The 25,559-nt window shown below is 43.9% G+C and overlaps 1 protein-coding gene across 2 annotated transcripts in view; it reads right to left on the reverse strand.

Moving 5' to 3' along the window:
- Nucleotides 1–25,559, reverse strand: part of CSMD2 (CUB and Sushi multiple domains 2) — a 660,274-nt gene that overhangs the window by 190,900 nt on the left and 443,815 nt on the right. For both annotated transcript variants that reach the window (XM_060081981.1, XM_060081974.1), the window contains exons 20-24: nt 19,733–19,948; nt 18,103–18,291; nt 12,237–12,406; nt 2,331–2,487; nt 329–520 (exon numbers count right to left, since the gene is read on the reverse strand). In XM_060081981.1, the coding sequence (XP_059937964.1) occupies nt 329–520; nt 2,331–2,487; nt 12,237–12,406; nt 18,103–18,291; nt 19,733–19,948 (924 nt within the window). The remainder of the gene's footprint in view (nt 1–328; nt 521–2,330; nt 2,488–12,236; nt 12,407–18,102; nt 18,292–19,732; nt 19,949–25,559) is intronic.

The raw sequence follows: 25,559 nt of genomic DNA on the forward strand, positions 1-25,559 counted from the left end.
CACCCTCTTCCTTCTAACTGACCCTCCCACCTCTCCGCCAGGAGAGGATTATGATTCTGAGGGCATGACCTGGCTCTGGTCCCGCTCGCTAAATGTATGACAGTGGCAAGCCACCGCCTGGCCTCGCTGTCATGCGGGTGTAATAAGGTGTGAGAGTGAGGACACGGGGAAGGGTGGGCAGGGCCAGCCATGACTCCGGTGAACAGGACGGTTCAGACGGGCCCTGGAGTGTGAGGGCCAACGGGAGACCCTTAATGAGACCAGAGCTGGGAACTCGGGATTAGGGGACATCCGAGGGGGGTCACCTGAAGAGCAAGAGGCCTCCTACCGACACAAGTGGGGAGCGGCCGGTCCCAGGTCCTGCGCTCCCCGCTCAGACACAGCAGCACCTCGCTGCCCCGCAGGCTGTATCCAGGGTCACAGCCGAAGGACACAGAGCTCCCTGCGAAATGGCCTCCATCGCGAACCTTGTAGCCAAACTGGGGGGTTCCTGGGTCTTCACATTTGATGAGTTCAAAACCTGGGGACGAGAGAAGAGATAAGGGTGATCAAGATGTGTCATGGCACAAACCACACCCCGCCCTCCCCACCCCCCCACCAAGAGCACACATCCTTAAGGAAGCCACCCGGCACATGCCCCTGGGTCCTGATGGAGGTGCCCCTCGGGGTGTCACATGGCTGTGCTCAGGTAAGGGTCTGTTACAGAGTGTTCGTTCTCCCTGTTGTTATATGTAAGTGACTTCAGTTATTTCTCCCAGGACAGCTTTTAATAGTTTTCAGGTATAGGGTCCGGATTTCCTATTTTTTTTTTTTGTTGTTGGTTTGACCCCATAGCATTTTGGTAGCGGGAGCTGCTCTTCCCATTTTGTTAACTGAGACAGTCTGATGGGAGAGTGTAATATGGAAAAGTCACTTTAAATGTATGTTTCAAAGCTCAATTTTGTTCTGCTTAAATACACTCTATTGAACGAGCCTGGAGAAGGAGACCTCTGTGAGCTTACACAGAGCTCCTAGGGCACGGTGGCCACCTGTGTTAACTAGCAGGAGTCTTACCGGGAGGGGTAAGTGTGCATTGCACAGCTGAGAGTATTGACTCGGGAAGGTCACACAAATTGTTCCAAAGTCACACAATCTCAGATGATAGAAACGGAATTTGAATATGACTCTGTTGAATCCTCTTCCACTTATGTGCCTGCTGTAACAGGCACAGACCCTACACAACCAGGCAAGAGGAATCTTGAGTAGACTCATTGTTTTTTTTTTTTTATTTTAACAGCTTTATTGAGACATAACTTACATACTAAACACTCCCCCAACTAAAGTGTATAATTCAGTGTCTTTTAGTTTATTCACAGAGTTGTGCAACTAACATTGCCAAGGACTTTAGGACATTTTCATCACCTCAAAGAGAAGGTGATTTCCCTTCAACTCCCTCATCCCCAGGCAACTAACAATTTTCCTTCTGGCTCTATGGATTTGTCTATTCTGGACAGTTCATATAAATGGTTCATGCAATACATGTGTCTACATGTACTGTGACAGGCTTCTTTCACTTCGTATCATGTGTCCAAGGGTCACCCACACTGTAGCATGGATCAGAACTGGATCCTTCTCTATGGCCAAATAATATCCCATTGTATGGAGGGACATATCCCATTTTACTTATCCATTTATCAGTTGATGGATATTCACTGGCTTTTAAAGTAGTCTACAAAAGCACATTGCTTTGTAGCTACTGGGCAAGTAGAAGCTCAAATAAATGAATAAAATAGCTGTGAAGCTGAAGTATGGAGATGTCATCCCAAGTACTCTGGGGCTGTGTACGAACCTTGGTGCTTTCTGTTTTTGAAATCTCAGGAGTAAAGGAGAAAGTTAAAATCAGGAAAAAAGAGAAAGAATCAAGCCTCGACTCTTTAGGGAGTGGTAAAAAAGAACATAATTATACATTAGTGCTTGCATTTTTTACATCTGACTGTAGCTGAACATTAGTTTATAAATGTCACCATTAGGAAAGGCTATCTTTGGTTGCTTTAATTCAAAGGCTCAGCGCTTATTATTTTTAGTGAGTAAAAGGTGATTAGTGAGTCAAAGGTGTGCTGTGACTCTCAGCTAAGTTACTCACAGGTGTAACCATGGAGCTGTATGCCAAGTGGCAGCTTATCCAAATCACGGGCACAATGTCTTAGGGGAAACAGTCAGCTAAGCTCACACCAGTTAGAGAAAAATCAAACCCACTAACTGATGGGTGATGTCCCAGAGCCCAGCCTCCCTGTGTGTGGAACCGGGGAAAGCCCGGTTTCACTGTCCACTCCGATGAGAAAAAGACTTACTGGAAAACTGCAGCTCAAAGCCCTTGCTGGTGTTCTCAGCATCAGAAATGAAATCAAGCCACAGACTGCTGGATGTGCTGTTCAATGTCACCCCCAGCATCTCAGAGCGGCTGAACACCCCCAGCAAACGGGCGGAGTTGTTGTTGCCATCGTAGACCTGGACACGGGAGAGACCCCAACCCCACATCGTCAGCATGGCCTTATCTTGAACAAGGGCTTCCCACCCAACAGCCCACATTCCCAGAGTTTAGCATTGATAACAACTGCTAGAGGGACAGTCAGTCATCAGATGCAAGGAAGACGGCAGAGTGGAGTTGCCACCGGGTGAGTTATCAGCCCCACTAGCCTACTTGGTACCACTTCTGTGCCCAGCTCATCTCGGTGTGAATCATATCTCTAGGAACTGGTTGCTGTTCCAACCTTTCCAGAGGAGATCTGGTCTTAGTTCCCCAACCTCCAGATGGCACCAGCTTACTCTTCAGCAGCTTGGGGGAGACCAGGTTGGGGCTGCCTGAGTGCCCAAACCATCTGTTTCTGCAGACAGGCAAGCTGAAAGCATTCGACTTTTCTGCATTGCTAAACACTCCATCCTGCCCTTCCAGATGAGACAATCGTCCTCCTCCCTAATCCCACCCCACTGTGGCAGTGGCCTCAGTCTCACACTCTGCTGGACATGACCCCTAGGATCCAGCAGGATGGAGTTAAAATCTCCAGCGTGTCAGGTGTCATGGTATCTTCCCCTTCCCCAAGCTCAGTCTCTGCCCCTTCCCTCCTAAAATGAGGGCTCCAGCGAGGGCCTGCAGGCTTGCCAGGTGGAATCGTGCAGGCATCTGGCTTCCCTGACTCCCATCTGTCCCCTGAACTACTGAGCACCAGCAAAGACAAGAAGCATCAGAATAATGAACTGGCTCCCCAGGTTCCGAGGTTGCTGCTCCTTTTCAGATAATTGTGCAAATAACAACAGAATTTGTGATTGAGTGAAGGACGCCCTGTTGCTTTGGTAAATATCAAAGATGGGATCTATGGGTGGGTGATGAATATTTGTGCATGGCACAGGATGTGGTGCCAGCTGCCAGCAAATTGGAACAATATTTCCATTCTACTATTTATGAAGCAAAGCTTTCTAAAAGAAGCCATCCTTCAAGCTAACAGTGCTTTATATTAGAGATTTGTTTAGGCCCCTGGGAGCTTCAAAAGTCTGTTTCCAGATCCTATGTGCAATTGTATTATATCACTGATAGACTGGGAGAATTCCAGAGTGCCAGCAGACATAGACATGACACCAGTTCAAAGAGTTCAGCTCACCGCTGCATCCAGATTGTTATAAAAATAGTTTTACCCATTAAAACATATATTTTCTAATTAACTGATCAAGGCATTAATCATCAACACTTGCTAACATCACAATAAGAGAGACAACCAGACATCATGTGCTTGTTAATGGAAGACACACCAATACCTATGGTGTCATTTTGCCAAAAAAACATCAAACCTGAATCAGATCAAGCCATTGTATCTAATTTCCAACTTATAAGAAATATGGAGGACAGAGGAAAATATGAAATGAATACATTACAAATAAACAAGTTACAAATAAATTATAAGGGAGTAAAAAAGAAGAGATGGAGGTAAAACCTAAAGGCTAAAAAAATACTTGAGGCAACTAATCCAATATGTACAAGTTTTTTGGATCCTGATTTAAATAAACTGTAAATTTAAAAAATATTACATTTATGAGATAATTGGAAATTTGAACACTCACTGGATATATTATGGTATTAAGAAATTGTTGTTAATTAATAAAAGTATAATGGGAATAGGATTTTTTCCTTAATTTCAAAGCATAATTTATCTTAATTCATTAAGAATATTTTTGTTCTCAATATGTCACTATGATAAAATATTCATTGCAGGAAACTTATAACACAGAAAAGCATGAAGAAACTGAAAGCAACTTTCAGCACTCATAACATTTTGGTGACTCGCTTTCTAGGCTTCGTTCTATGCATATCTTTCCTTATATAGTTTTTAAATTTATTTTTTTATAAAAGCAAGATCAAACTATAGATACTATATGGAAACCTGCTTTTTCACTTAATGTGTATATTTTTCAAATCATTAAATATTTTTTCCACAACAGCACTTAAACAGCTGTAGAAATTACCATCATAAAATTAACCCAACCCACAGTATAATCATTCGCATGTTATTGTCCAGAATATGTGGAATATGTGCCCTGGCACATAAGATGCACTCAACAAATGTATGATAAATAAATAAACCAATATTTTCTTTCAGTAATTTTGTTCGTAAATCCACCTGGAATTTTGGCATATGGTATAAGATACATTTTCTTCCTGGTTGATTAGCCATTTTTAACAAAACCCTGTTTGTAAATATTCCACCCATCACCAACTTTAAATCCAACTTTATCACATATATAGTTATATAAATTTTTTTTGCTCAACTTTCTATTCTACTGCAGTTATCTATTTGCCTATTCCTGTGCATGACCTAAACTGTTTTAGTTATTGTAGCTTTGTAATATATTTAAATATTTGGTAGGGTGAGTCCCCTCACATATGTCTTCTTTTAATTTAAAAAACTGTCTTCCCATGTTTATTCTTTTAGATAAACTCAAGAAGAATTTTCTCAAATTAAGAGAAACAACTCCCCCCAATCTCTCCAAAAGACCCAAAACAACTTGTATAATTCTGACTGATTAATATTAAATGCCTGGATTGATAAGAGAGAAAACATATCTATATGATATTAAATCTTCCTATCCATATACATGACATCTGGCTCCATTTAATCAAGTTGTCTTTTATATCTCTCAGTAAAATTCTGTACGTATTCCTGGGCATTTTTATATTTTTTATTGATATTGGGAATTGGGTCCTTGTATACATTTATTTCCTAACAGAATATTGCTTGTCCATAAGAAAATTGCTTTGATGGTCCAGTTCATCATTATATACAGGTGATGGATTTACCCCTGACAACTCCAAGAGAATCTATACACACCCATTACATCTAACCTTCTTTCTTTCTTTTTATCTATTATATGTTTCCACTTTTTTCAGCTTTATTGAAGTGTAACAGACGAATAAAAATTGCATATATTTAAGGTGTACAAATCAATTTTATTTATTTATTTATTTATTTTTCGTTGAGTTGGGTCTTCATTGCTGCACATGGGCTTTCTGTAGTTGTGGCATGCAGGGCCTACTCTTCGTTGCATTGTGCGGGCTTCTCACTGCGGTGGCCTCTCCTGTTGCGGAGCACAGGCTCCAGGCACACAGGCTTCAGTAGTTGTGGCACACAGGCTCAGTAGTTGTGGCTCATAGGCTCTAGAGCACAGGCTCAGTAGTTGAGGCGCACGGGCTTAGTTGCTCTGCGGCATGTGGGATCCTCCCGGACCAGGGATTGAACCTGTGTCCCCTGCATTGGCAGGCGGATTCTTAACCACTGTGCCACCAGGGAAGTCCCATACAACTTGATTTTTGATATGCACATACCACTACATCTAATAAGACAGTTCAGCAAGATGGCTGCCTTCAAAATGAATATGCTAAATGGATAGCTTTTAACACACAGTTTCAATGTAACATTCCTATGAACAATGCTACATGCATGTCTGCTTACACACAGGTGCTCAAGTTTCTCTAGGGCATATATCTAGAACTAAAACAGAGAAGAGAAGTGGGTTGCACATGGAAGGCACATCTTCAACTTTGTTAGATGTTGTCAGACTGCTCTCCAAAGAGTAATACCAATTTAATCTCTCACTAGCAAAGTATGACAGCTTTCATTGCTGTATATCTTCACCAACACTTGATATTTTCAGGCACTTTAAAATTTTCCAATATGATGGGTGTGAAATGGTATCCCATTTTAATTTGTATGTTCCTGATTATCACCGAAGTGGAATATCTTTTTGTATGTTTATCAATTCTACTTTCCTCTTCTGTGAATTACCTGTTCATAGCCCTTGTTCAGCCCTGAATATGAAACCTCCCTGCATTTATTTTAGTTTTATGTCCTTCAGTATAAAGTTTTATAATTTTCTCAGTAAAGATTATACACATTTTTGTTAGGCTTATTCCTAGATGTCTTATAGTTTTTGTTTCTATTATGAGACCTTCTCCCCACCTCTGATTACATGTTCGAATTTGTTGTAGAAACACCAGCAGCTCTGCTAAATTGTCTTATTGGTCTGATAGGTTATCAGCTGGTTGTTTTATATTTTCCAAATAAGAGACAATCTGGATATTCCCTTCTTATTGTTATAGTTTCTTTGTTCTTTTCTTTGTATGATTGCAGTGGCTTGGATCTGAATACTATTGGTGGTAGCAGAACTGGTGTTTTTCCTGACTTTACTACGAGTCCTTAGGAAGTTCTGTCATTAAGTATAATGTTTGCTATACGTGTTGGCAGAAAATTTTTATTAGATTAAGAAAGTTCTGTCCATAGCTTTATGAGATATTTTTTAAAATCATGAATCAGTACTGAATTTCATCACATGATGTTTTGGGATACATTGGCAGGATCATGTATTTTTCTCTCCTAATCTGTTTATAGGATGAAACTGCTGATATTTGACTGCTCTTGACCTACAAAAATGGCAATTTCATATGGGTTGCCCAATAAAGAAAATTAGGAGCTTTTGTAATGTTGACACATCCTTACTTTCCTGGAATCCATCCCATTGGTCATTTCTGTTTTAATGCACAGCCAGATTCAACATGATACTGTATTTAGGATTTTTAGATCTATGATCATAAGTGAAACTGGCCTAATACTTTATGCTGCCCTTATTCAGTTTAATATCAATATTTCTACTTGTCCCATTTAAATAAAGTGAGTGGGGAGATGGATACTAATTTTTCTCTTTTCTGACACAGTTTGATTATTGCAGGGATTAATTGTTCCTTGAAGTTTTGTGAGTTTACCTGTAAAATAGACTAGGTCTGGGAACTTTGAGAGAGAATACGGGAGAATTCCAATTTTTTTTTTTTTTTTTTTTTTTTTTTGTGGTATGCATGCCTCTCATTGTTGTGGCCTCTCCAGTTGCAGAGCACAGGCTCAGGACGTGCAGGCTCAGCGGCCATGGCTCACGGGCCCAGCCACTCCGCGGCATGTGGGATCTTCCCGGACCAGGGCACGAACCCGCGTCCCCTGCATCGGCAGGTGGACTCTCAACCACTGTGCCACCAGGGAAGCCCAATTCCAATGTTTTAAATAGTTATTGGTTTATTCAGATTTGTATTTTTTCTTGATATTAGTACCTATTATCTATAAAAATTTCCTTTTCATTTAAGCTTTCAGATTTTTTGTCTTATGCTTTTTCCTAAACATTTTCTTATTGTTTTCATAATCTCTACCTTGTCTATGACTATGTTGCTTTTTCATTCTTAAAATTATATATTTGTGGCTTCTTTATTACTTGATCAGTCCTGTAAATTTTGTCTACTTTACTATTTTTCAAAGAACCAGTTGGTTTTGTTGATAATTGCTATTTAAAAATTTTTTCTTTTTTCAGGGCTTCCCTGGTGGCGCAGTGTTTGAGAGTCCGCCTGCTGATGCAGGGGACACGGGTTCGTGCCCCGGTCTGGGAAGATCCCACATGCCGCGGAGCGGCTGGGCCCGTGAGCCTGCACGTCCGGAGCCTGTGCTCCGCAACGGGAGAGGCCACAACAGTGAGAGGCCCGCGTACCACAAAAAAAAAAAAAAAAAAAAAAAAAAAAAAAATTTTTCTTTTTTCAGTCACTTTTGCTTTTATCTGTAAAAGTATTTCTTCTACTTTCTTTGGATTTATTCTGTTATATTATTCAAGCTACCTAAATCCTTATTTATTTTTAACCTAGGTGATATATCAGAGACTAATAGAGGTATATTAAATCTTCCACAATGACTGTGACTTTATTAAAATTTTTTACATATCTAATAATTTTTATTTAATTTATTCATGCTATGTTATTTGGCACATAAAGTTTTACTGTGAATTGATTGTGCATTTTATTAATATAAAAGAATTCTCTTTTTCATTTCATTATGTGAGAGAAGTTCTCAAATTTATCCTATAATAAAGTGATTTCATTTTTCTGTGGTTTACCATCTTCTGTTCATTGCCTCCATTCCATTTTTTAATTGGGTGATCATGTTTTTCATCTCTATTCAATCTTTCCTCATCTCAGATTGCTCTGTTTTCATTATTGCCTATTTTTGTGTCATAAATATAATATTCTCTCAAATCCTGTTAAGAATACAAATTAGATGTTTTTAAAGTATTTTTTTTCTTTGTTGCTTGCAGAGGGGCAATTAACTCTGACGCCTCAGACAGGTCCCCTTCTTCTGATCTACTGAATATTCACATATATCCAGTTCATTTTCCAGTTGGCACACCATGACAGAGGGAAAATAAAAATGGATAATGGAAAGAGCCAGTAGCTCCCCTAAGGGGGAGCAGAAGAGTTAAGCCAGAAGAGGCCATAGTAGGAGCTTCTCCTGCTCATGGTACTAAAGCCTGTGTGTGTGAGGGAGAGTGCGTATACGTGTATGTGTGTGTACATGTGCATGTGTGCGTGTGTATGATTGTGGCAGCCTCTTCTCAAATGAGCTTGCCCACTCTTGTTAGGCGCCAGCCATGGCATTGCTCTGCTTTATCCAGCTTGCCAACAACAGCCAAACAGAATTCAGAAAGTCATGTTGAGAGGGAACTGTGGCTCTGTGTGGTTTTTCAGACCCTGTACGCTTCCAGAAGAGCTAGTTGGATTGAGATCTGGCCCCTGCCAACAGCCCCATAGTGTGTCCTTGGCTCCAGACTCTGCGGCTCTGAGCTAGGTGGTCTCAGATGCATTCTTTCCTTGAGGTTTCTAGCACTTAATCCACTGGCAGGCTTTCAATTCACTTATGTGAATTACACTTTGATCAGGCTCTTTCTCAAAATGTACCCCTTTTGGCGGGTATTTCATTTGGCAAAAATTCCTTTAAGTTGTATGTGAAAGGCACCCTTGCCTAATTTCCCGTTTTCATGTCCCTTTAGTCATTTCCGTGGGAACCATAGAGGATGCAGTTATATACATGGGCTTCGTGTGCCATCTTGAGCTGGGAGCTGTTGTCTTTCCACACTATTGCATTTAGAGGACCTTCTGTCTTGCAGATGACAGAGGTCAAAATTTTGGTGGAGGCCAAAACAGAAGAAATCAGGTAGTTCTAGGAGACAAGCTGGAGTATGTGTAGGGGTGAGGTCTAAGAAATGTTCAGTTATTAAAGTTAAGGAAAAGATTGAGAGTCACAAATGCAAGAAAACAGTCATTTCATGGGTCAGAAATCCAAGCGTGTATGGAAGGTTTGGAGGGTTGGTCAGACGCAAGTGTGGAGGAAGTGGCAGGTCTCGCTGGGCGGGAAGGAATCCAGGTATGCACTGGGGTTCTTGGGAGGGACAGGTACATCCTCAGGATTGGAAATACACCAGTGTTCTGGCAGATGGGTCAGTTACACCAGGGCAAGGGCAGGGTGCTCCCGGAGGTGACTCTGGGTGCCACCTTCTTTGTGTCGAGGTAGATCGGAGCGACAGGTGTAAAGAGCATTGCCACTGCAGCTGACAGTGGTTGCAGGGTGGAAACTATAACTGTGCATTTCTTTTCATTCCAAAATAATTCATGTCCCAGGTTCTCCCTCGGGAGGGCAAGGGTCCTGAGGGGAAGAGTTAGAAGAAGAAACTACATGATCTCCCTGGATGCCTTGCCCTCCCTTCCCCAGACCCCCAGCTCTGGTGGTTACAGGATCGTGTGGATGGCCTTTTGGCCAGGTCAGCACTACAGCCCAACCTTCTGAGGAGGACACTACAGAGGCCTAGAAAGGGAGGAAGAGGCTTTTCGGCAAGAAGGTGGAGCCCAGTGTTAGAAGGCTGGTGGCAGGGCCAGCCAGGCAGGTGGCTGCAGAGACCAAGTCTGAAGTCTGGGAAGATCCCTGTAAGAAACACAGGAAATCATCTCCCTCTCCCCACAGCCCTGCAGGGCCAGCTGAGGTCCTGACCCCTGCCTGAGCCCTCCCTGACCTCTGACCTGGGGATGATGCCCCAGGTTCCTCCCTTCTTACCCTGAGTACCTCCAAAAGTCTCTCTTCTGTTAAGCTGCTCACTCAACCCTGAGGCAGAACCTTGATAGTGCAGTGGGGTATGCACACCTGTTGACTATGTCTTAGGTGCTACTCTGAGTCCAGACCACCCTAGAGAGGATGCTTGGGCACCAGCCATGCTCCATGTGGCCTCTAGCAACCAAGGCAGAAGGCCTTCTGCTGGTCCCGTCAGGCCACGTTCACAGAACTGCTTCTCACACTCCCTTCAAAACCCGAAAATTGTAAGCCTCCAAAATGCCTTTTTCTGCAGGGTTAACAGCATCCTTCCTCCAAGAAGGTCTCTGCATCGTCCAGCCTTCCTCAATTCCACCTGCAGCACTAGAGCACGGAAGTCCCTCTGGCCTTGTTGGCCCTGGGTGTGTCCTCTGAGGCTCTGTTGTTGATGATGAACAAATGGATGGAGAGAACTGAGGTCAAGGGAGACGCCTGAAGACATGGCCCTTGCAAAGTATAAAGTCCTGCCTATTGTTCACTTATAGGGAGATACACACTGCATTTCTCTGTCTGCGGAGCTTAGAGGTTGAAAAGTAGAGCTTAAGGAGCCAATGATAGGAACCCACTCCCTCCTGGGCCACTTTGCCATATTCTGTTCTGTTTCAGGCATATCCGGTCCCAACTGGTCATCTCATGGTACTTCCTCTTGGGTTCAAGAGTAATTAGGTAAGAGTGAGAAGTGCCTTCCAAACACACACACACACACACACACACACACACACACACGCCCCAGAGGGTATCATCTTTGCATAAAAAGCACAGTGTACTCATCATATCTACAGAGTCCTAACGGATGGGGATTATTTAATGGTTTCTCTTTGGATTTTCTAGAGTGGTGACCTTTGGTTGTTTCTAATGTCTAGATTTCTCTGGCTACAGGGAATAAAACTATATTAGAATAAGATAAAAAAGTTTCTTGGCCTAGGATGAAAATGGACCTACTCAGTATGAGATTTTCCTTATAATCCTTTTAAATAAGGCAGCTCTTTGATAAGTTCTCCAGAGTCAACTCTTTGATTACACACACACGATGTGTTATGGGAGGTACAAATCACACACACAAAGAAACACAGTCATAAGTGTGTTCAATGTCTCAACAAGTCCCTCTCTATAACCCTTTCTTTAGTCCAAGTCCTTTCACTTCTTTCTCTTATGTAGATCTTGAATCCACTTTCTTCAACCCCACTGCTACATACAGGCCATCACCATGGCACACTGAAGCTACTGAAATAGCTCACCGGTCACTGAAACATAAACTCAAAACATACACACATGCACACACACAGAACACAAGTATGTACAGACACAGATCACCCAAACCAAATACAGACCCAGACACAGATGCACACACATGTGGAAACGTACATATAAACATATTTATAGCCACACATATCTACACAAATGCACATATTCTATGAACTCTTCCTTATCTAGGTTGATGGTCACAGTTCACAACGGAAAACCTGACCCACTGGCCACTCCAACTGAGTTTATTATGGTGATTTACTATCCAGACAACCCCTACTCAATCACATACATATTTGAGAGCAGTCAGCTCCTAAGCAAACCCTAAAGCCACATTCTTTAGAATACACTCGCCTACCCTTCTCTCTTAGATTCTCACTTCTCCCAGATGAGTGAGGACAACATCTTGGGACTCAGGAGGGAAGAAGAAAGGTTGGGTCATTCACACAGAGATAAATGAGTGTGGTGACCATACTTTTGCATCCCGTAACATACATACTCTATGAAATCTATCAGTGTTACCTTGAGGACATCTCCTTCAGAGAGTTCAAATGTCCTGGCTTTGAGCTGAATCCCCTTCCCCGGCTGGGTCTGGATGGAGTAGATGCATTCGTGGTTGTTATTGTAGTTCACAGGAAAGTTGGGGGACAGCAGAGTGCCCTGAGTGCCCGTGACTGAATTCCCACACTCAGCTGGAAAGAGAATCACAATAATCATAGATTAACGCCCATCAGCTACATCTGGAAAACAACTCACAGCGCTGGAGTACCTTACAAAGATGACAAGTTGCTTGCCTCTCTACCTGCCAGAGTGCCTGTTTATCTGTCCATTTGTCTGCCTGACTATAGGAATGCTTATCAAAGTTTTTTTTTTTTTTTTAACACCTGCCCACCTGTAGTTCTGCTACATTCCTTTATTTCTCTCCTTCGGTTTGTCTGTTTTTCTTCTGCAGAAATAGAAATAAACCCACCAGGCACCCTTTACTTTCACAGTGTTATGAAGCAGCCATTCTCCCTTCCACCTGTTCATATAGTATCATAGCAACAGAAATGACCAAGGAGGGCATCAGGGGACGATGGGGGCAGCCAAGTGAGGAGGGATAAAGCCTTTCAGTATCAGAGGATACAAACGAAGAGGGGACAAGATTGCATAATAATTGCTAGCATCTTCCAAGCTTTACGAGGATCATTTCAGCCATTAGTCACAGCAACCGATCCCCATAGGCAGGCACAATTACCATCCCTGTTTTCAAGATAAAGACCCTGGTACTTAGCAATTTAGATCAAGTCTCTCAATTCAAGAAGAGGAGCGGGCTGACAACTCAGCCCTCTTGGTCCTGGAATTTAGGGCCTCTGAGGCTCTGAAGAAAGTTTTGGCACAGACCCATGGAAACCCTGTTTAATTCAACAGCTAATGAATTCACACCTTCCTCTCAAAATCTGTTTCTGCTCCTCCAGAATTAGTCATTCTTTCCCCATTGTTCCTATACCTCTATTTATAGCGGTTATCACATTTTACTTGACTTATTTGTTAACATTTCTATCTCCTCCACTGCCCTGTGGGTGCTTTAGGGCTTGGTCATATTTCTGTATCTCCAGCACCCACTCACTCTGCTCCATGCCTGGGCAGGACAGCAGCAGTGATGAAAGGGGTAGCTCAGTGCAGGGCATGTGCTGAAGGACCCTGTAGTTGGCTCTCTAGGGTCTTTGATAATTGTGAAGCCTCTTCCTGGGCTTCCCTGTAGCAGAGCGTCTACCAGATCGCACCCTGATGGCTTGTTTCTTGTCTGCACCCCCTAACCAAACTGTGCGTTACTTGAAGGTAAAGGTCATGCTTAATGAATCCATGAATTTCCAAGGCTTAGCCCAGATTGTCTGTAAAATAAATATTTGTCAAATGAATGAATGAATAAATATGGAGGACACTGACCTCAGAGGATGGACAGCTCTAAAAATGATTAGGTTCTGGAAGGTTATAAATACATGTCCAGATGGCAGGCCCATTATTTGTCTGGACATATGGGGAGTTTGGAGCATATGTTGAATCTCTGAGGTTGGTGGTAGCACGTCTGCTTTCCCTGAACCATTCCCCAGTGTCCCTATTCTAGGCACAGTCATTGGCTGGAAGGACCCTGAGGTCACCACATATTCAACTTTAATTGTCCTGAACCTCGAGTGTCCTAGGCCACAGCAGTGTGGAGGGAGCATGTGATACAGGAACATTCAGAGCTGAGCCTCTAGTGGGCTTAGTTGTACCTCTGTGTGTTCTCTTGTCCCCAAGGCTGCTCCTTAGAACTTTGAAGATAGTGACCATGTCCCACCAATCAGAGGACAAGCCCTCCTCCCTGGGCCCTTTCCAGTTCAGGACCAGCTTCAGGTTCCTAAGACATCACATAAGTCATTACTATGGACAGCATGTTTGTGTCCCTCTGACAAATTCTTATGCTGAAGCCCTGATTCCCCAGTGTGATGCTATTTGGAGGTGGGGCCTTTGGGAGGTAATTAGGTCTAGATGAGGTCATGAGGGGAGAGCCCCCATGATGGGATTAGTGCCCTTATCAGCAGAGGAATTGACCAGAGCCTGCAATCTGTCTGCTGTGTGATGGTACAGCAAGAAGGCTGCCATCTGGAAACCAGGGAGAGGGCCTTTACCAGACACTGAATCCACTGGCACCTTGATCTTGGACTTGCCAGCCTCCGAACTGTGAGAAATAAATACTTGTTGTTGATGCCACCCTCTTTATGGTATTTTCTTATAGCAGCTCAAACTGAAAAGGACAGCCATCATTTGTCTTGGAGGAGAAATCTTGCTTTGCAGTACTTTAAACTCAGCCTGTTTGCAGAGTGTCCGAACGTGTGTAATGAATGTGCAGAGCTGGGGCATAAAACTAAAGGGCGGGTGGTGGACGGGCACCCTGGTGGCTGCTGATACTTTAGGTAGACATGTTTCTAAAGTGTGTAAGTATTCTGGGTGCCCTCTGATGAAGGTGGCCATTTGGGGAGGGGGTGCTGAGGGCTGTGCATATTTAGACATTTATTACTCAGTCACATCACGTGGGCAGCCCTCTGAAGCAGCTCTCCATCATCTCTGGGCATCACACAGTATTCTCTTCTGTCTAGGGAACGACATGTGGTGCAGTGGGATGAGCATGGATTTTAGACTCAGACAGACCAGTTATATCAACTCTCTGAACCTCGGTCTCTTCATCTGCCTCCATCTGGACAATAACAGTATCCACATAAGACTAGAGAGAATACATATATGAAATTTTATGATGAAAGAGGTGAATATATAGGAAGTGGCTAGCACCGAGTAGGCCCTCAACAAGCGTTATTCCTTTCTCTCCTCATCTAACCCGATGAATCTACGCAGCTTATCTGCTTCTATTTGGAGCCCTAACTGCCCAGGTTCCGGGAATGGCAGAAAGCCCAAGAAGCTTCTCGGGAAGCATGTGTTAGCTGCCTGACGTTCACAGCACCCTCACTGTTCCTGGTACCTCTTGCTCTCTGCCTAGTTCCTAAAAGGTGGTTGTCCTTGAACGTGGGCTTTGACATATTTTTGTACCTCCTTCCTACCCCAGCTTGCTGCACAACAGCTATATGCCATCTCTGTCCCAGCATGACCCTATCCTCTTTCCCACATGCCCGACACCTTTATGGGGAGGGGAAGGGGGCTGACAGCTTCAGATGGGGCCAGTCCTTGGCCCCTACTGAGGCCTTTTTCCAGGGCACCGGGGAGTGTACAGGAGGTAGCGGGACCTGGCACTTGATTTTGGGAGAGTTTCCAAAGTATCAAGGGAGGTGAGCAGATGCACTGAAAAGCCAAACACAAGCATAAATGGAAACAAATAAATGTTCCAGAGAAACAAACAGTCATCTGCACCGGAAAGTGCTGCGGCTAATTCGGGCATCTACGACTTCTGTCATCCCCATCAGAAGAGGTCTCGTTAAGGGCAGGGGCTGTGTCTTGTCTATCAGTCTGGGGCTCCCGAGGCAGAGAGGTAGGTCTGCTCCACCATGAGGGGCTCTCAAGGGCAGGGCCATGACTCTTGGCACAGAATGGGGTCCTCTGGGATCAGGGCTGTCTCTTCCACACCCAGCTCAGGGGACTCTGAGGTCAGGGGCTGTGTCGCCCTGTCACACAATGAATTAGAGCCCAGGACTGTTCATCTCCTTCTCAGCAGGGAATGTTCCTGGTAAGTTATTCAATTTACACCTCCAGTGCGTATGGCGACTGGGAGCATCTCCCGGGTGGACATTCCCGTGATACCTCCAGCCTGAGGTTCTGTTGCGGGCTGGTGGTAATTAGAAGCGATTATAATTGCTATGCGTTATGAATACATACAAAACAGAAGACAAATGTAATAATGAAAATATTGTGAGGCGCCATGACCAAACAGTAATTGGAACAGTAAGTTAAAGAATGAGTTTATGTAATGAGATCAATGAGGCGAGAGCTTAGGGCGTGTGCGTATCTGTGGTCCTGGATAATCCCATTCAGGAAAAATTCCCCTCAGAGCCACTTAGCTGAAGACATTTCTCCAGAGCAGAAAAGAGCTGCTAGCAGCCACATCGAAACTGAACCTACACAGTGGGAGGTACATGTGTGTCTGAATGTGTGTCCAGGTCAGGGTGGGTGGATGCTCTGGGGGATGGTTGCAGGAAAAAGGATAAACTTTGAGATTAGTTAATTGATCAAAAATGGAATTCTGCATCTATTTGTCTTAATGTTTCCCCTCTGAGATCGTAAAGGGTTATTGATTGTTGGTCATGTCATCGATAAATAATGATAAAAAGGTTATTGGCAAATTGATGATAATTATACGGCACCCCGTTGGTTTATGTAAATTACATCATCTAATCTGGAATAAAGCCTGTGAATTGGATATTGTTATCTCTGTTTTATAAGCGAGGAGGCTGGAGCAGCTGGGGTCTGGTGGCTTGCCCAAGGTCTAACAGCTGGTGAGTGGCAGAGCAGAGACTCACCCTTGGGCCCAGGTGACCCCACAGCCTGAGCCCAGCCCAGCTTGCCATCCTATTTACGAATGTCCTCTGCAGAGCCCCAGGGCCCCGTGCGGTCGTCTTGGGCAAGGCTGACCTCAAGGGCTCTCAAGACGCCGGCACCTGTTTCAGTCAGTGCAGTGCTGCTTTGATCTGTTTGGTATATTGGGGTTTTCTGTAATATTTAGCACTAGCGGATAGCACTGAGCATGGAAGGTACTCCACTGATCCAGCCTGTGTTCCATCTAGCCCCATGGTGTGAGCATCGAGCAAGCAGAGCCATGAACCTTGTAAATGAGGGACAGCCAGCAACTGTCCCCAGTCCCTGGGATATCACCCCACTTCTCTCCACCCTCTGGGCCTGGAGCTCTGAATAGCCTGCTCCAGCACGCTGGCCAGGAGGCCGGCAGGACCTTGGGTCACAGACCTCCTGGTCCCAACTCCATCAGCTGCCTCTTTAACCTCACCATCCACTGCTCTCCCCCTCACTCGCTCCAGACTGGCCTCCAAGCTATTCCTCAAACACCGAGCATCCTCGTGGCTTGGGGCCTTGGTACTCTGCTTCCTCTTCTCCCATGAATTGGCTCCTTGAATCCCTTCAGATCTCTACTAAAATGTCAGCTCATCAGAGAAGTCTTTCCTGACGACTTGTTATAAAAACCTCCAGCACTTTCTAAGCTGACCATCTTTCTCTGTAACCCTCAACACTGCCCGACACACTACACATCCATGCGTTTACAGCTTATCTCCCCCCACCACAATGTGAGACCAGGAGTGCAGAGACCTTCTCTGTATTGTTCACCTTTGTATTCTCAGCATCCAGAAGCAGGCCTGACCTGTGGTGGGTGCTCTATAAATGAACCCAACTCCTGCTTCTCTCTCTCTTCCCCAGCGGAATGGAGGAAGTCTTTCTAGAGATCTCAAAAGCTAGCATCCTCATTGGACAAGTAAAATCAGCCCTCTCCTCCACCAGATGGGGATTCTCCATGGGCAAAGGTCATACCTCCTTCCTATAGGTGCACCCACACACCCCACCCAGATTTCTCCGCAAGAGGCATCAATTAGCCATGGGAATGTGTGTTAAGGGTGGGATGTAACAGCATAGAAATTGATTTCATCCGAGTGCCTACTGTGGACCCGCTTTGTAAAGGTCCGTTGAGGCTACAGAACAGCTCATGAAGCAGGCATTGCCATCTCTCCTGTACCGATAAGGAGGTTGGCGTGGAAGGAGGGTAGGCCACCCACCCAAGGTAACCGTGTGCTAAGACAGTCTTTAAACCCAACCCTGTCGGCCTCTTGGCCCAGGTGCGTTCCACCACCTCCCAGCAATTGACTAAAGTCCGGCCAACCCCATTAGTGAAGCAAAATGAAAGCACGTGACCACCTACCAACACACCTTGGCAGAGGCGAGCTCCACAGGCGCCGTCTGCCCCCCAGGCACGTGATGCGGGCCGTGCCCTCCAGACGGTACCCGGGGAAGCAGGAGAAGGTCAAGGTGTCGCCTACACCAAACTGCAAGCCCTTCCGGATGCTGTAGGCTGGGACCTCAGGCTCCTCACAGGGCTCCAAGTCATACTCTGGAAAGGCAGCAGGAGAGCTGGGGTCAGACACAGAGGATGGGAACACACAAAGACACCATGGAGAAGAGGACGAGAGAGGAAGACAGAGGTACAGGATACACACCGATGCACGAAAAGTAAGGAGAGAAGGAGAGAGAGCCCGAGAGGGACAGAGACAGGTGAGAACAGGCAGGTGTGTTCTGGGTGGTCTGAGTGCCTCCAGACCATAAGCAGTGGGAGAGAGCACCGCCTTTCTGGAAACATGCTTCCCGGGAGTGTTTCTGAGGCTGACCCTTCCCTCCTGTCCCTTCATCTCCACATGAACCCCAGCCTCAGGCTTGTGGACTCTCCTGCCTCTTTCTCCCTGGGCACCAAGCCAGATCAATTCAATCAGCCTGGTTCTAGAGGTTCAGAATGCATGACCCAGCCTAGGGCAACTTACATTGGGAAAAAGAATCCAAGTGCTTCAGCTGAAGCTGTCTTGGTAACGCTGGTACTTGAGGCAGATGGCATGTGTGACGGAGTGGCACTTATGCACCAGGGACCCGCCTCTAGTGACTTTTATACCTCTAGTGATGATATAGAAGTACCTTTTCCCTCATCCCCAAGGGCATCTCCCTTCTGGGACACAGTACCCCAGGGCTCTGTGTGGTGGGGAGAAAGAGGCTGGATGAGGCAGACTGGTTGGATATGTCCCATCAGCCAGGACATGGCAGGTGGCATCTGCTGGAGGGACACTGTGAGGCTGAGCTCGGCCATGTCCCATTTCCTAGAGGTCAGATATCTCTCAGCCATCCCAGGGGAATCCATCTGCTGTCTCTGCTCCTGGCTGGTGCTGGGAGGGGGTGGTCTGGGAGCAATAGTATGAGAACAGCGGGAGGACTTGGTACTAGAGGAGTGAAGCGTCCTCTTTTCTCCCTGAATGAACATTAATGAGCTTTCTTTTCAGGATTCCTAAACACAAAGATAAATATCCATTGCTACTAAATTAGCATTGGTGATGTAGCCCCCAAATGAGACCAAAACACTCCAAAATGTGAATTTCAGTCTCCCTTCTTTTTCTTTCTTTTTTTTTTTTTTTTTAGAAATTGCTGTGGTTGTAAAGTAGTGGAAGTGGAATCAGAAGAAGAATCTGGAATTACTAGGGTAGGATGGGACTCCTGAGGTCCTCTAGTTCAATCAGTTGGGTTGGTCATGTTCAGAGTGAAGCCTAAATACCTTCACAGAAGGAGATTCCCCAACAGACCTGCTAATTCCTTCCAAACCCACTATAAGGAAGTTCGTCCTTGTGTCTAACCCAACTATCTTCTGCTGCAGCAGTGAGGTCCCTCTCCCGGAGGCTGGGGAGGGGACCAATAACCATCTACTGGGAAGACCAGAGGCCGGCAGCAGGGTGGGGGGGTGGGAGAGACAGAGTGCTCAGCCATCACTTACCCCGAGGGACCCTCACATGCTTTACCTGAGAAGGTGATGTTGAAGCCTTCGTAGGACATGGAGAAATCGGAAATGAAGCGGACCTGGGCAGTGAAGTTGCCGTAGAGTCCAGCGCTGATGGGGGCTGGCAACCGGGAACCGGTCAGCTGCCTCAGGGGCTGGGTGAAACTGCTGTTCTCCGTGATGAGGAGGTAGTCGTGGCTGCTCTCCAGGTGGAAGGTGTGGAAAGTGAAGAACACACCTGCCAGGAGACCAGAGGGTCAGGGTGATGACAGTGAGAGGCCTGAAGGGGCTCAGCTGCACGATGATTCCCCATTTGCAAACATCTGTCGGTGTGCAGAACCTCAAGCTTGAGCATAATCAACACACACCAGCCAACCTGAATGAAGGAACCCAGGTGAACAGCACACGCCCCTGCCCTGAGGTCCAGTCAGGGAGAAGGATGCTGCTTTCTGGTTGTCCCAATTTGAAAGGGAGATTTATGGCTAGGTCATTCATTCAGTCAACAAGTACTTGTACATTTATTGGGTACTTCCTATGGGCCAGGATCCAGGGCTAGGTGGGTGCAAGGGGATATAGCTATAGTACAGAGTGACAAATGCTGGAACCAATGCAGGTCAGACTGTGCTGGGGGGCAGAAGGGAAAGAGGGGAGGGTAGGATGCCCTCACTAAAGAGTGAGCATTTGATTGGGGTCTTAAAAGGAGGCTTAGGAATTAACTGGGTAAGAGGGGAAAGGGCACCCCAGGCAGGGCACCGGAGACAGAGCCGCTGTGGATTCCAGGGCTCTGTGAGCTGCACGGTGTGGTTGGACACACTAAGCAGGAAACATCTAGAAGAGGGGCTGGAAATGTAGGCTGGGGCTGGACTGGATATTTTTCTGGAGGCATTGAGAAGCCATCTTATCCAGAGTGTATCCGATTGCAGATTAGCAAGATGTTGGTTGCTGTGAGGAGGACGAAGTGGAGGGAGAGAGAACAATTAGAAGGATGTCAGCCATGCACTGGGGGAAAGTGGATGGGGGCTGGCAGAGGGGGTGAGAGCAGGAAAGGGGCATGAGACTCAGGAGGTGAAGTGGACAGGGATCAGAGGCAACAGATGCAAAGGAGGAGATAAGGGATGATGGGGAAGGTTTTTTTTTATTTTAACATTAAAAAAAATCTTTACTGGAGAATAATTGCTTTACAAGAGTGTGTTAGTTTCTGCTTTATAACAAAGTGAATCAGCTATACATATACATATATCCCCATATCTCTTCCCTCTTGTGTCTCCCTCCCACCCACGCTATTCCACACCTCTGGGTGGTCACAAAGCACCGAGCTGATCTCCCTGTGGTATGCAGCTGCTTCCCACTAGCTATCTATTTTATTTTACATTTGGTAGTGTATATAAGTCCAGGTCACTCTCTCACTTCATCCCAGCTTACCCTTCCCCCTCCCCATGTCCTCAAGTTCATTCTCTATGTCTGCATCTTTATTCCTGTCCTGCCTCTAGGTTCTTCAGAACCTTTTTTTTTTTTTAGATTCCATATATATGTGTTAGCCTATGGTATTTATTTTTTTCTTTCTGACTTATTTCACTCTGTATGAGAGAGTCTAGGTCCATCCACCTCACTACAAATAACTGAATTTCGTTTCCTTTTATGGCTGAGTAATATTCCATTGTATATATGTGCCACCTCTTCTTTATCCATTCATGTCTTGATGGACACTTAGGTTGCTTCCATGTCCTGGCTATTGTAAATAGAGCTGCGATGAGCATTGTGGTACATGACTCTTTTTGAATTATGGTTTTCTCAGGGTATATGCCCAGTAGTTGGATTGCTGGGTCATATGGTAGTTCTAGTTTTAGTTTTTTAAGGAACCTCCACAGTGTTCTCCATAGTGGCTGTATCAACTTACATTCCCACCAACAGTGCAGGAGGGTTCCCCTTTCTCCACACCCTCTCCAGCATTTATTGTTTGCAGATTTTTTGATGATGGCCATTCTGACTGGTGTGAGGTGATACCTCACTGTAGTTCTCCATTGTATATTCTTGCCTCCTTTATCAAAGATAAGGTGACCATATGTGCGTGGGTTTACCTCTGGGCTTTGTATCCTGTTCCATTGATCTACATTTCTGTTTTTGTGCTACTACCATACTGTCTTGATTACTGTAGCTTTGTAGTATAGTATGAAGTCAGGGAGTCTGATTCCTCCAGCTCTGTTTTTCTTTCTCAAGATTGCTTTGGCTATTTGGGGTCTTTTGTGTTGCCACATAAATTGTGAAATTTTTTGTTCTAGTTCTGTGAAAAATGCCATTGGTAGTTTGATAGGGATTGCATTGAATCTGTAGATTGTTTTGGGTAGTATAGTCATTTTCACAATGTTGATTCTTCCAATCCAAGAACATAGCATATCTCTCCATTTGTTTCTATCATCTTTAATTTCTTTCATCAGTGTCTTATAGTTTTCTGCATACAGGTCTTTTGTCTCCTTAGGTAGGTTTACTGTCAGGTATTTTATTCTTTTTGTTGCAGTGGTAAATGAGAATGTTTCCTTAATTTCTCTTTCAGATTTTTCATCTTTAGTGTATGGGAATGCCAGAGATTTCTGTGCATTAATTTTGTAACCTGCTACTTTACCAAATTCATTGATTAGCTCTAGTAGTTTTCTGGTAGCTTCTTTACGATTCTCTATGTAGAGTATCATGTCATCTGCAAACAGTGACAGCTTTACTTCTTCTTTTCCGATTTGGATTCCTTTTATTTCTTTTTCTTCTCTGATTGCTGTGGCTAAAACTTCCAAAACTAGGTTGAATAAGAGTGGTGAGAGTGGGCAACCTTGTCTTGTTCCTGATCTTAGTGGAAACGGTTTCAGTTTTTCACCATTGAGGATGATGTTGGCTGTGGGTTTGTCATGTATGGCCTTTATTATGTTGAGGAAAGTTCCCTCTATGCCTACTTTCTGGAGTGTTTTTATCATAAATGGGTGTTGAATTTTGTCGAAAGCTTTCTCTGCATCTATTGAGATGATCATATGGCTTTTCTCCTTCCATTTGTTAATATGGTGTATCACATTGATTGATTTGCATATATTGAAGAATCCTTGCATTCCTGGAATAAACCCTACTTGATCAAAGTGTATGATCCTTTTAATGTGCTGTTGGATTCTGTTTGCTAGTATTTTGTTGAGGATTTTTGCATCTATGTTCATCAGTGTGGCCTGCAGTTTTCTTCCTTTGTGACCTCTTTGTCTGGTTTTGGTATCAGGGCGATGGTGGCCTTGTAGAATGAGTTTGGGAGTGTTCCTCACTCTGCTATATTTTGGAAGAGTTTGAGAAGGATAGATGTTAGCCCTTCTCTAAATGTTTGACAGAATTCTCCTGTGAAGCCAACTGGTCCTAGGCTTTTGTTTCTTGGAAGATTTTTTCTTTCTTTCTTTCTTTTTTTGCGGTATGCAGGCCTCTCACTGTTGTGGCCTCTCCCACTGTGGAGCACAGGCTCTGGACGCGCAGGCTCAGTGGCCATGGCTCACGGGCCCAGCTGCTCTGCGGCATGTGGGATCGTCCCGTACCGGGGCATGAACCCGCATCCCCTGCATTGGCAGGCGGACTCTCAACCACTGCGCCAACAGGGAAGCCCCCTGTTAGAAGATTTTTAATCACAGTTTAAATTTCAGTGCTTGTGATTGGTCTGCTCATATTTTCTATTTCTTCCTGGTTCAGTCTCGGATGGTTGTGCATTTCTAAGAAGTTGTCCATTTTTTCCAGGTTGTCCATTTTATTGGCATAGAGTTGCTTGTAGTGAACTCACATGGTCTTTTGTATATCTGCAGTGTCAGTTGTTACTTCAACTTTTTCATTTCTAATTCTATTGATTTGAGACTTCTCCCTTTTTTCCTTGATGATTCTGGCTAATGGTTTATCAATTTTGTTTATCTTCTCAAAGAAGCAGCTTTTAGTTTTATTGATCTTTGCTATCGTTTCCTTTATTTATTTTTCATTTATTTCTGATATGATCTCTATGATTTATTTTCTTCTGTTAACTTTGGGGTCTTTTTGTTCTTCTTTCTCTAATTGCTTTAGGTGTAAGGTTAGGTTGTTTATTTGAGATGTTTCTTTTTTCTTGAGGTAGGATTGTATTGCTATAAACTTCCCTCTTGCAACTTCTTTTGCTGCTTCCCATATGTTTTGGGTCATCGTGTTTTCATTGTCATTTGTTTTAGGGATTTTTTTGATTTCCTCTTTGATTTCTTCAGTGATCTCTTGGTTATTATGTAGTGTATTTTTTAGCCTGCATGTGTTTGTATTTTTTACAGATTTTTTCCTGTAATTGATATCTAGTCTCATGCATTGTGGTTGGAAAAGATACTTGATACGATTTCAATTTTCTTACATTTACCAAGGCTTGATTTGTGACCCAAGGTATTATCTATCCTGGAGAATGTTCCATGAGCACTTGAGAAGAAAGTGTATTCTGTTGTTTTTGGATGGAATGTCTTATAAATATCAATTAAGTCCATCTTGTTTAATGTATCATTTAAAGCTTGTGTTTCCTTATTTATTTTCATTTTGGATGATCTGTCCATTGGTGAAAGTGGGGTGTTAAAGTCCCCTACTATGATTGTGTTACTGTCAATTTTCCCTTTTATGGCCGTTAGCATTTGCCTTATGTATTGAGGTGATCCTATGTTGGGTGTATAAATATTTACAATTGTTATATCTTCTTCTTGGATTGATCCTTTGATCATTATGTTGTGTCCTTCTTTGTCTCTTGTAAGAGTCTTTATTTTAAAGTCTATTTTGTCTGATATGAGAATTGCTACTCTAGCTTTCTTTTGATTTCCCTTTGCATGGAATCTTTTTCCATCCCCTCACTTTCAGTCTGTATGTGTCCCTAGGTCTAAAGTGGGTCTCTTGTAGACAGCATATATTCAGGTCTTGTTTTTTTAATCCACTCAGCCACTTTGTGTCTTTTGGTGGGAGCATTTAATCCATTTACATTTAAGATAATTATCGATATGTATGTTCCTATTATCATTTTCTTAATTGTTTTGGGTTTGTTATTTTAGGTCTTTTCCTTCTCTTGTGTTTCCTGCCTAGAGAAGTTCCTTTAGCATTTGTTGTAAAACTGGTTTTGTGGTGCTGAATTTTCTTAGCTTTTGCTTGTCTGTAAAGGTTTTAATTTCTCTGTCAAATCTGAATGAGATCCTTGCTGGCTAGAGTAATCTTGGTTGTAGTTTTTTCCCTTTCGTCACTTTAAATATGCCTGCCAACTCTTCCAAAATATAGCAGAGGGAGGAACACTCCCAAACTCATTCTACAAGGCCACCATCACCTTGATACCAAAACCAGACAAGGATGTCACAAAGAAAGAAAACTACAGGCCAATATCACTGATGAACATAGATGCAAAAATCCTCAACAAAATACTAGCAAACAGAATCCAACAGCACATTAAAAGGATCATACACCATGATCAAGTGGGGTTTATTCCAGGAATGCAAGGATTCTTCAATATACGCAAATCAATCAACGTGATACACCATATTAACAAATTGAAGGAGAAAAACCATATGATCATCTCAATAGATGCAGAGAAAGCTTTCGACAAAATTCAACACCCATTTAAGATAAAAACACTCCAGAAAGTAGGCATAGAGGGAACTTTCCTCAACATAATAAAGGCCATATATGACAAACCCACAGCCAGCATCACCCTCAATGGTGAAAAACTGAAACCATTTCCACTAAGATCAGGAACCAGACAAGGTTGCCCACTCTCACCACTCTTATTCAACCTAGTTTTGGAAGTTTTAGCCACAGCAATCAGAGAAGAAAAGGAAATAAAAGGAATCCAAATCGGAAAAGAA

Source organism: Mesoplodon densirostris, chromosome 2 (genome assembly GCF_025265405.1).
Source record: "Mesoplodon densirostris isolate mMesDen1 chromosome 2, mMesDen1 primary haplotype, whole genome shotgun sequence".
NCBI classification, from domain to species: Eukaryota; Metazoa; Chordata; class Mammalia; order Artiodactyla; family Ziphiidae; genus Mesoplodon; species Mesoplodon densirostris.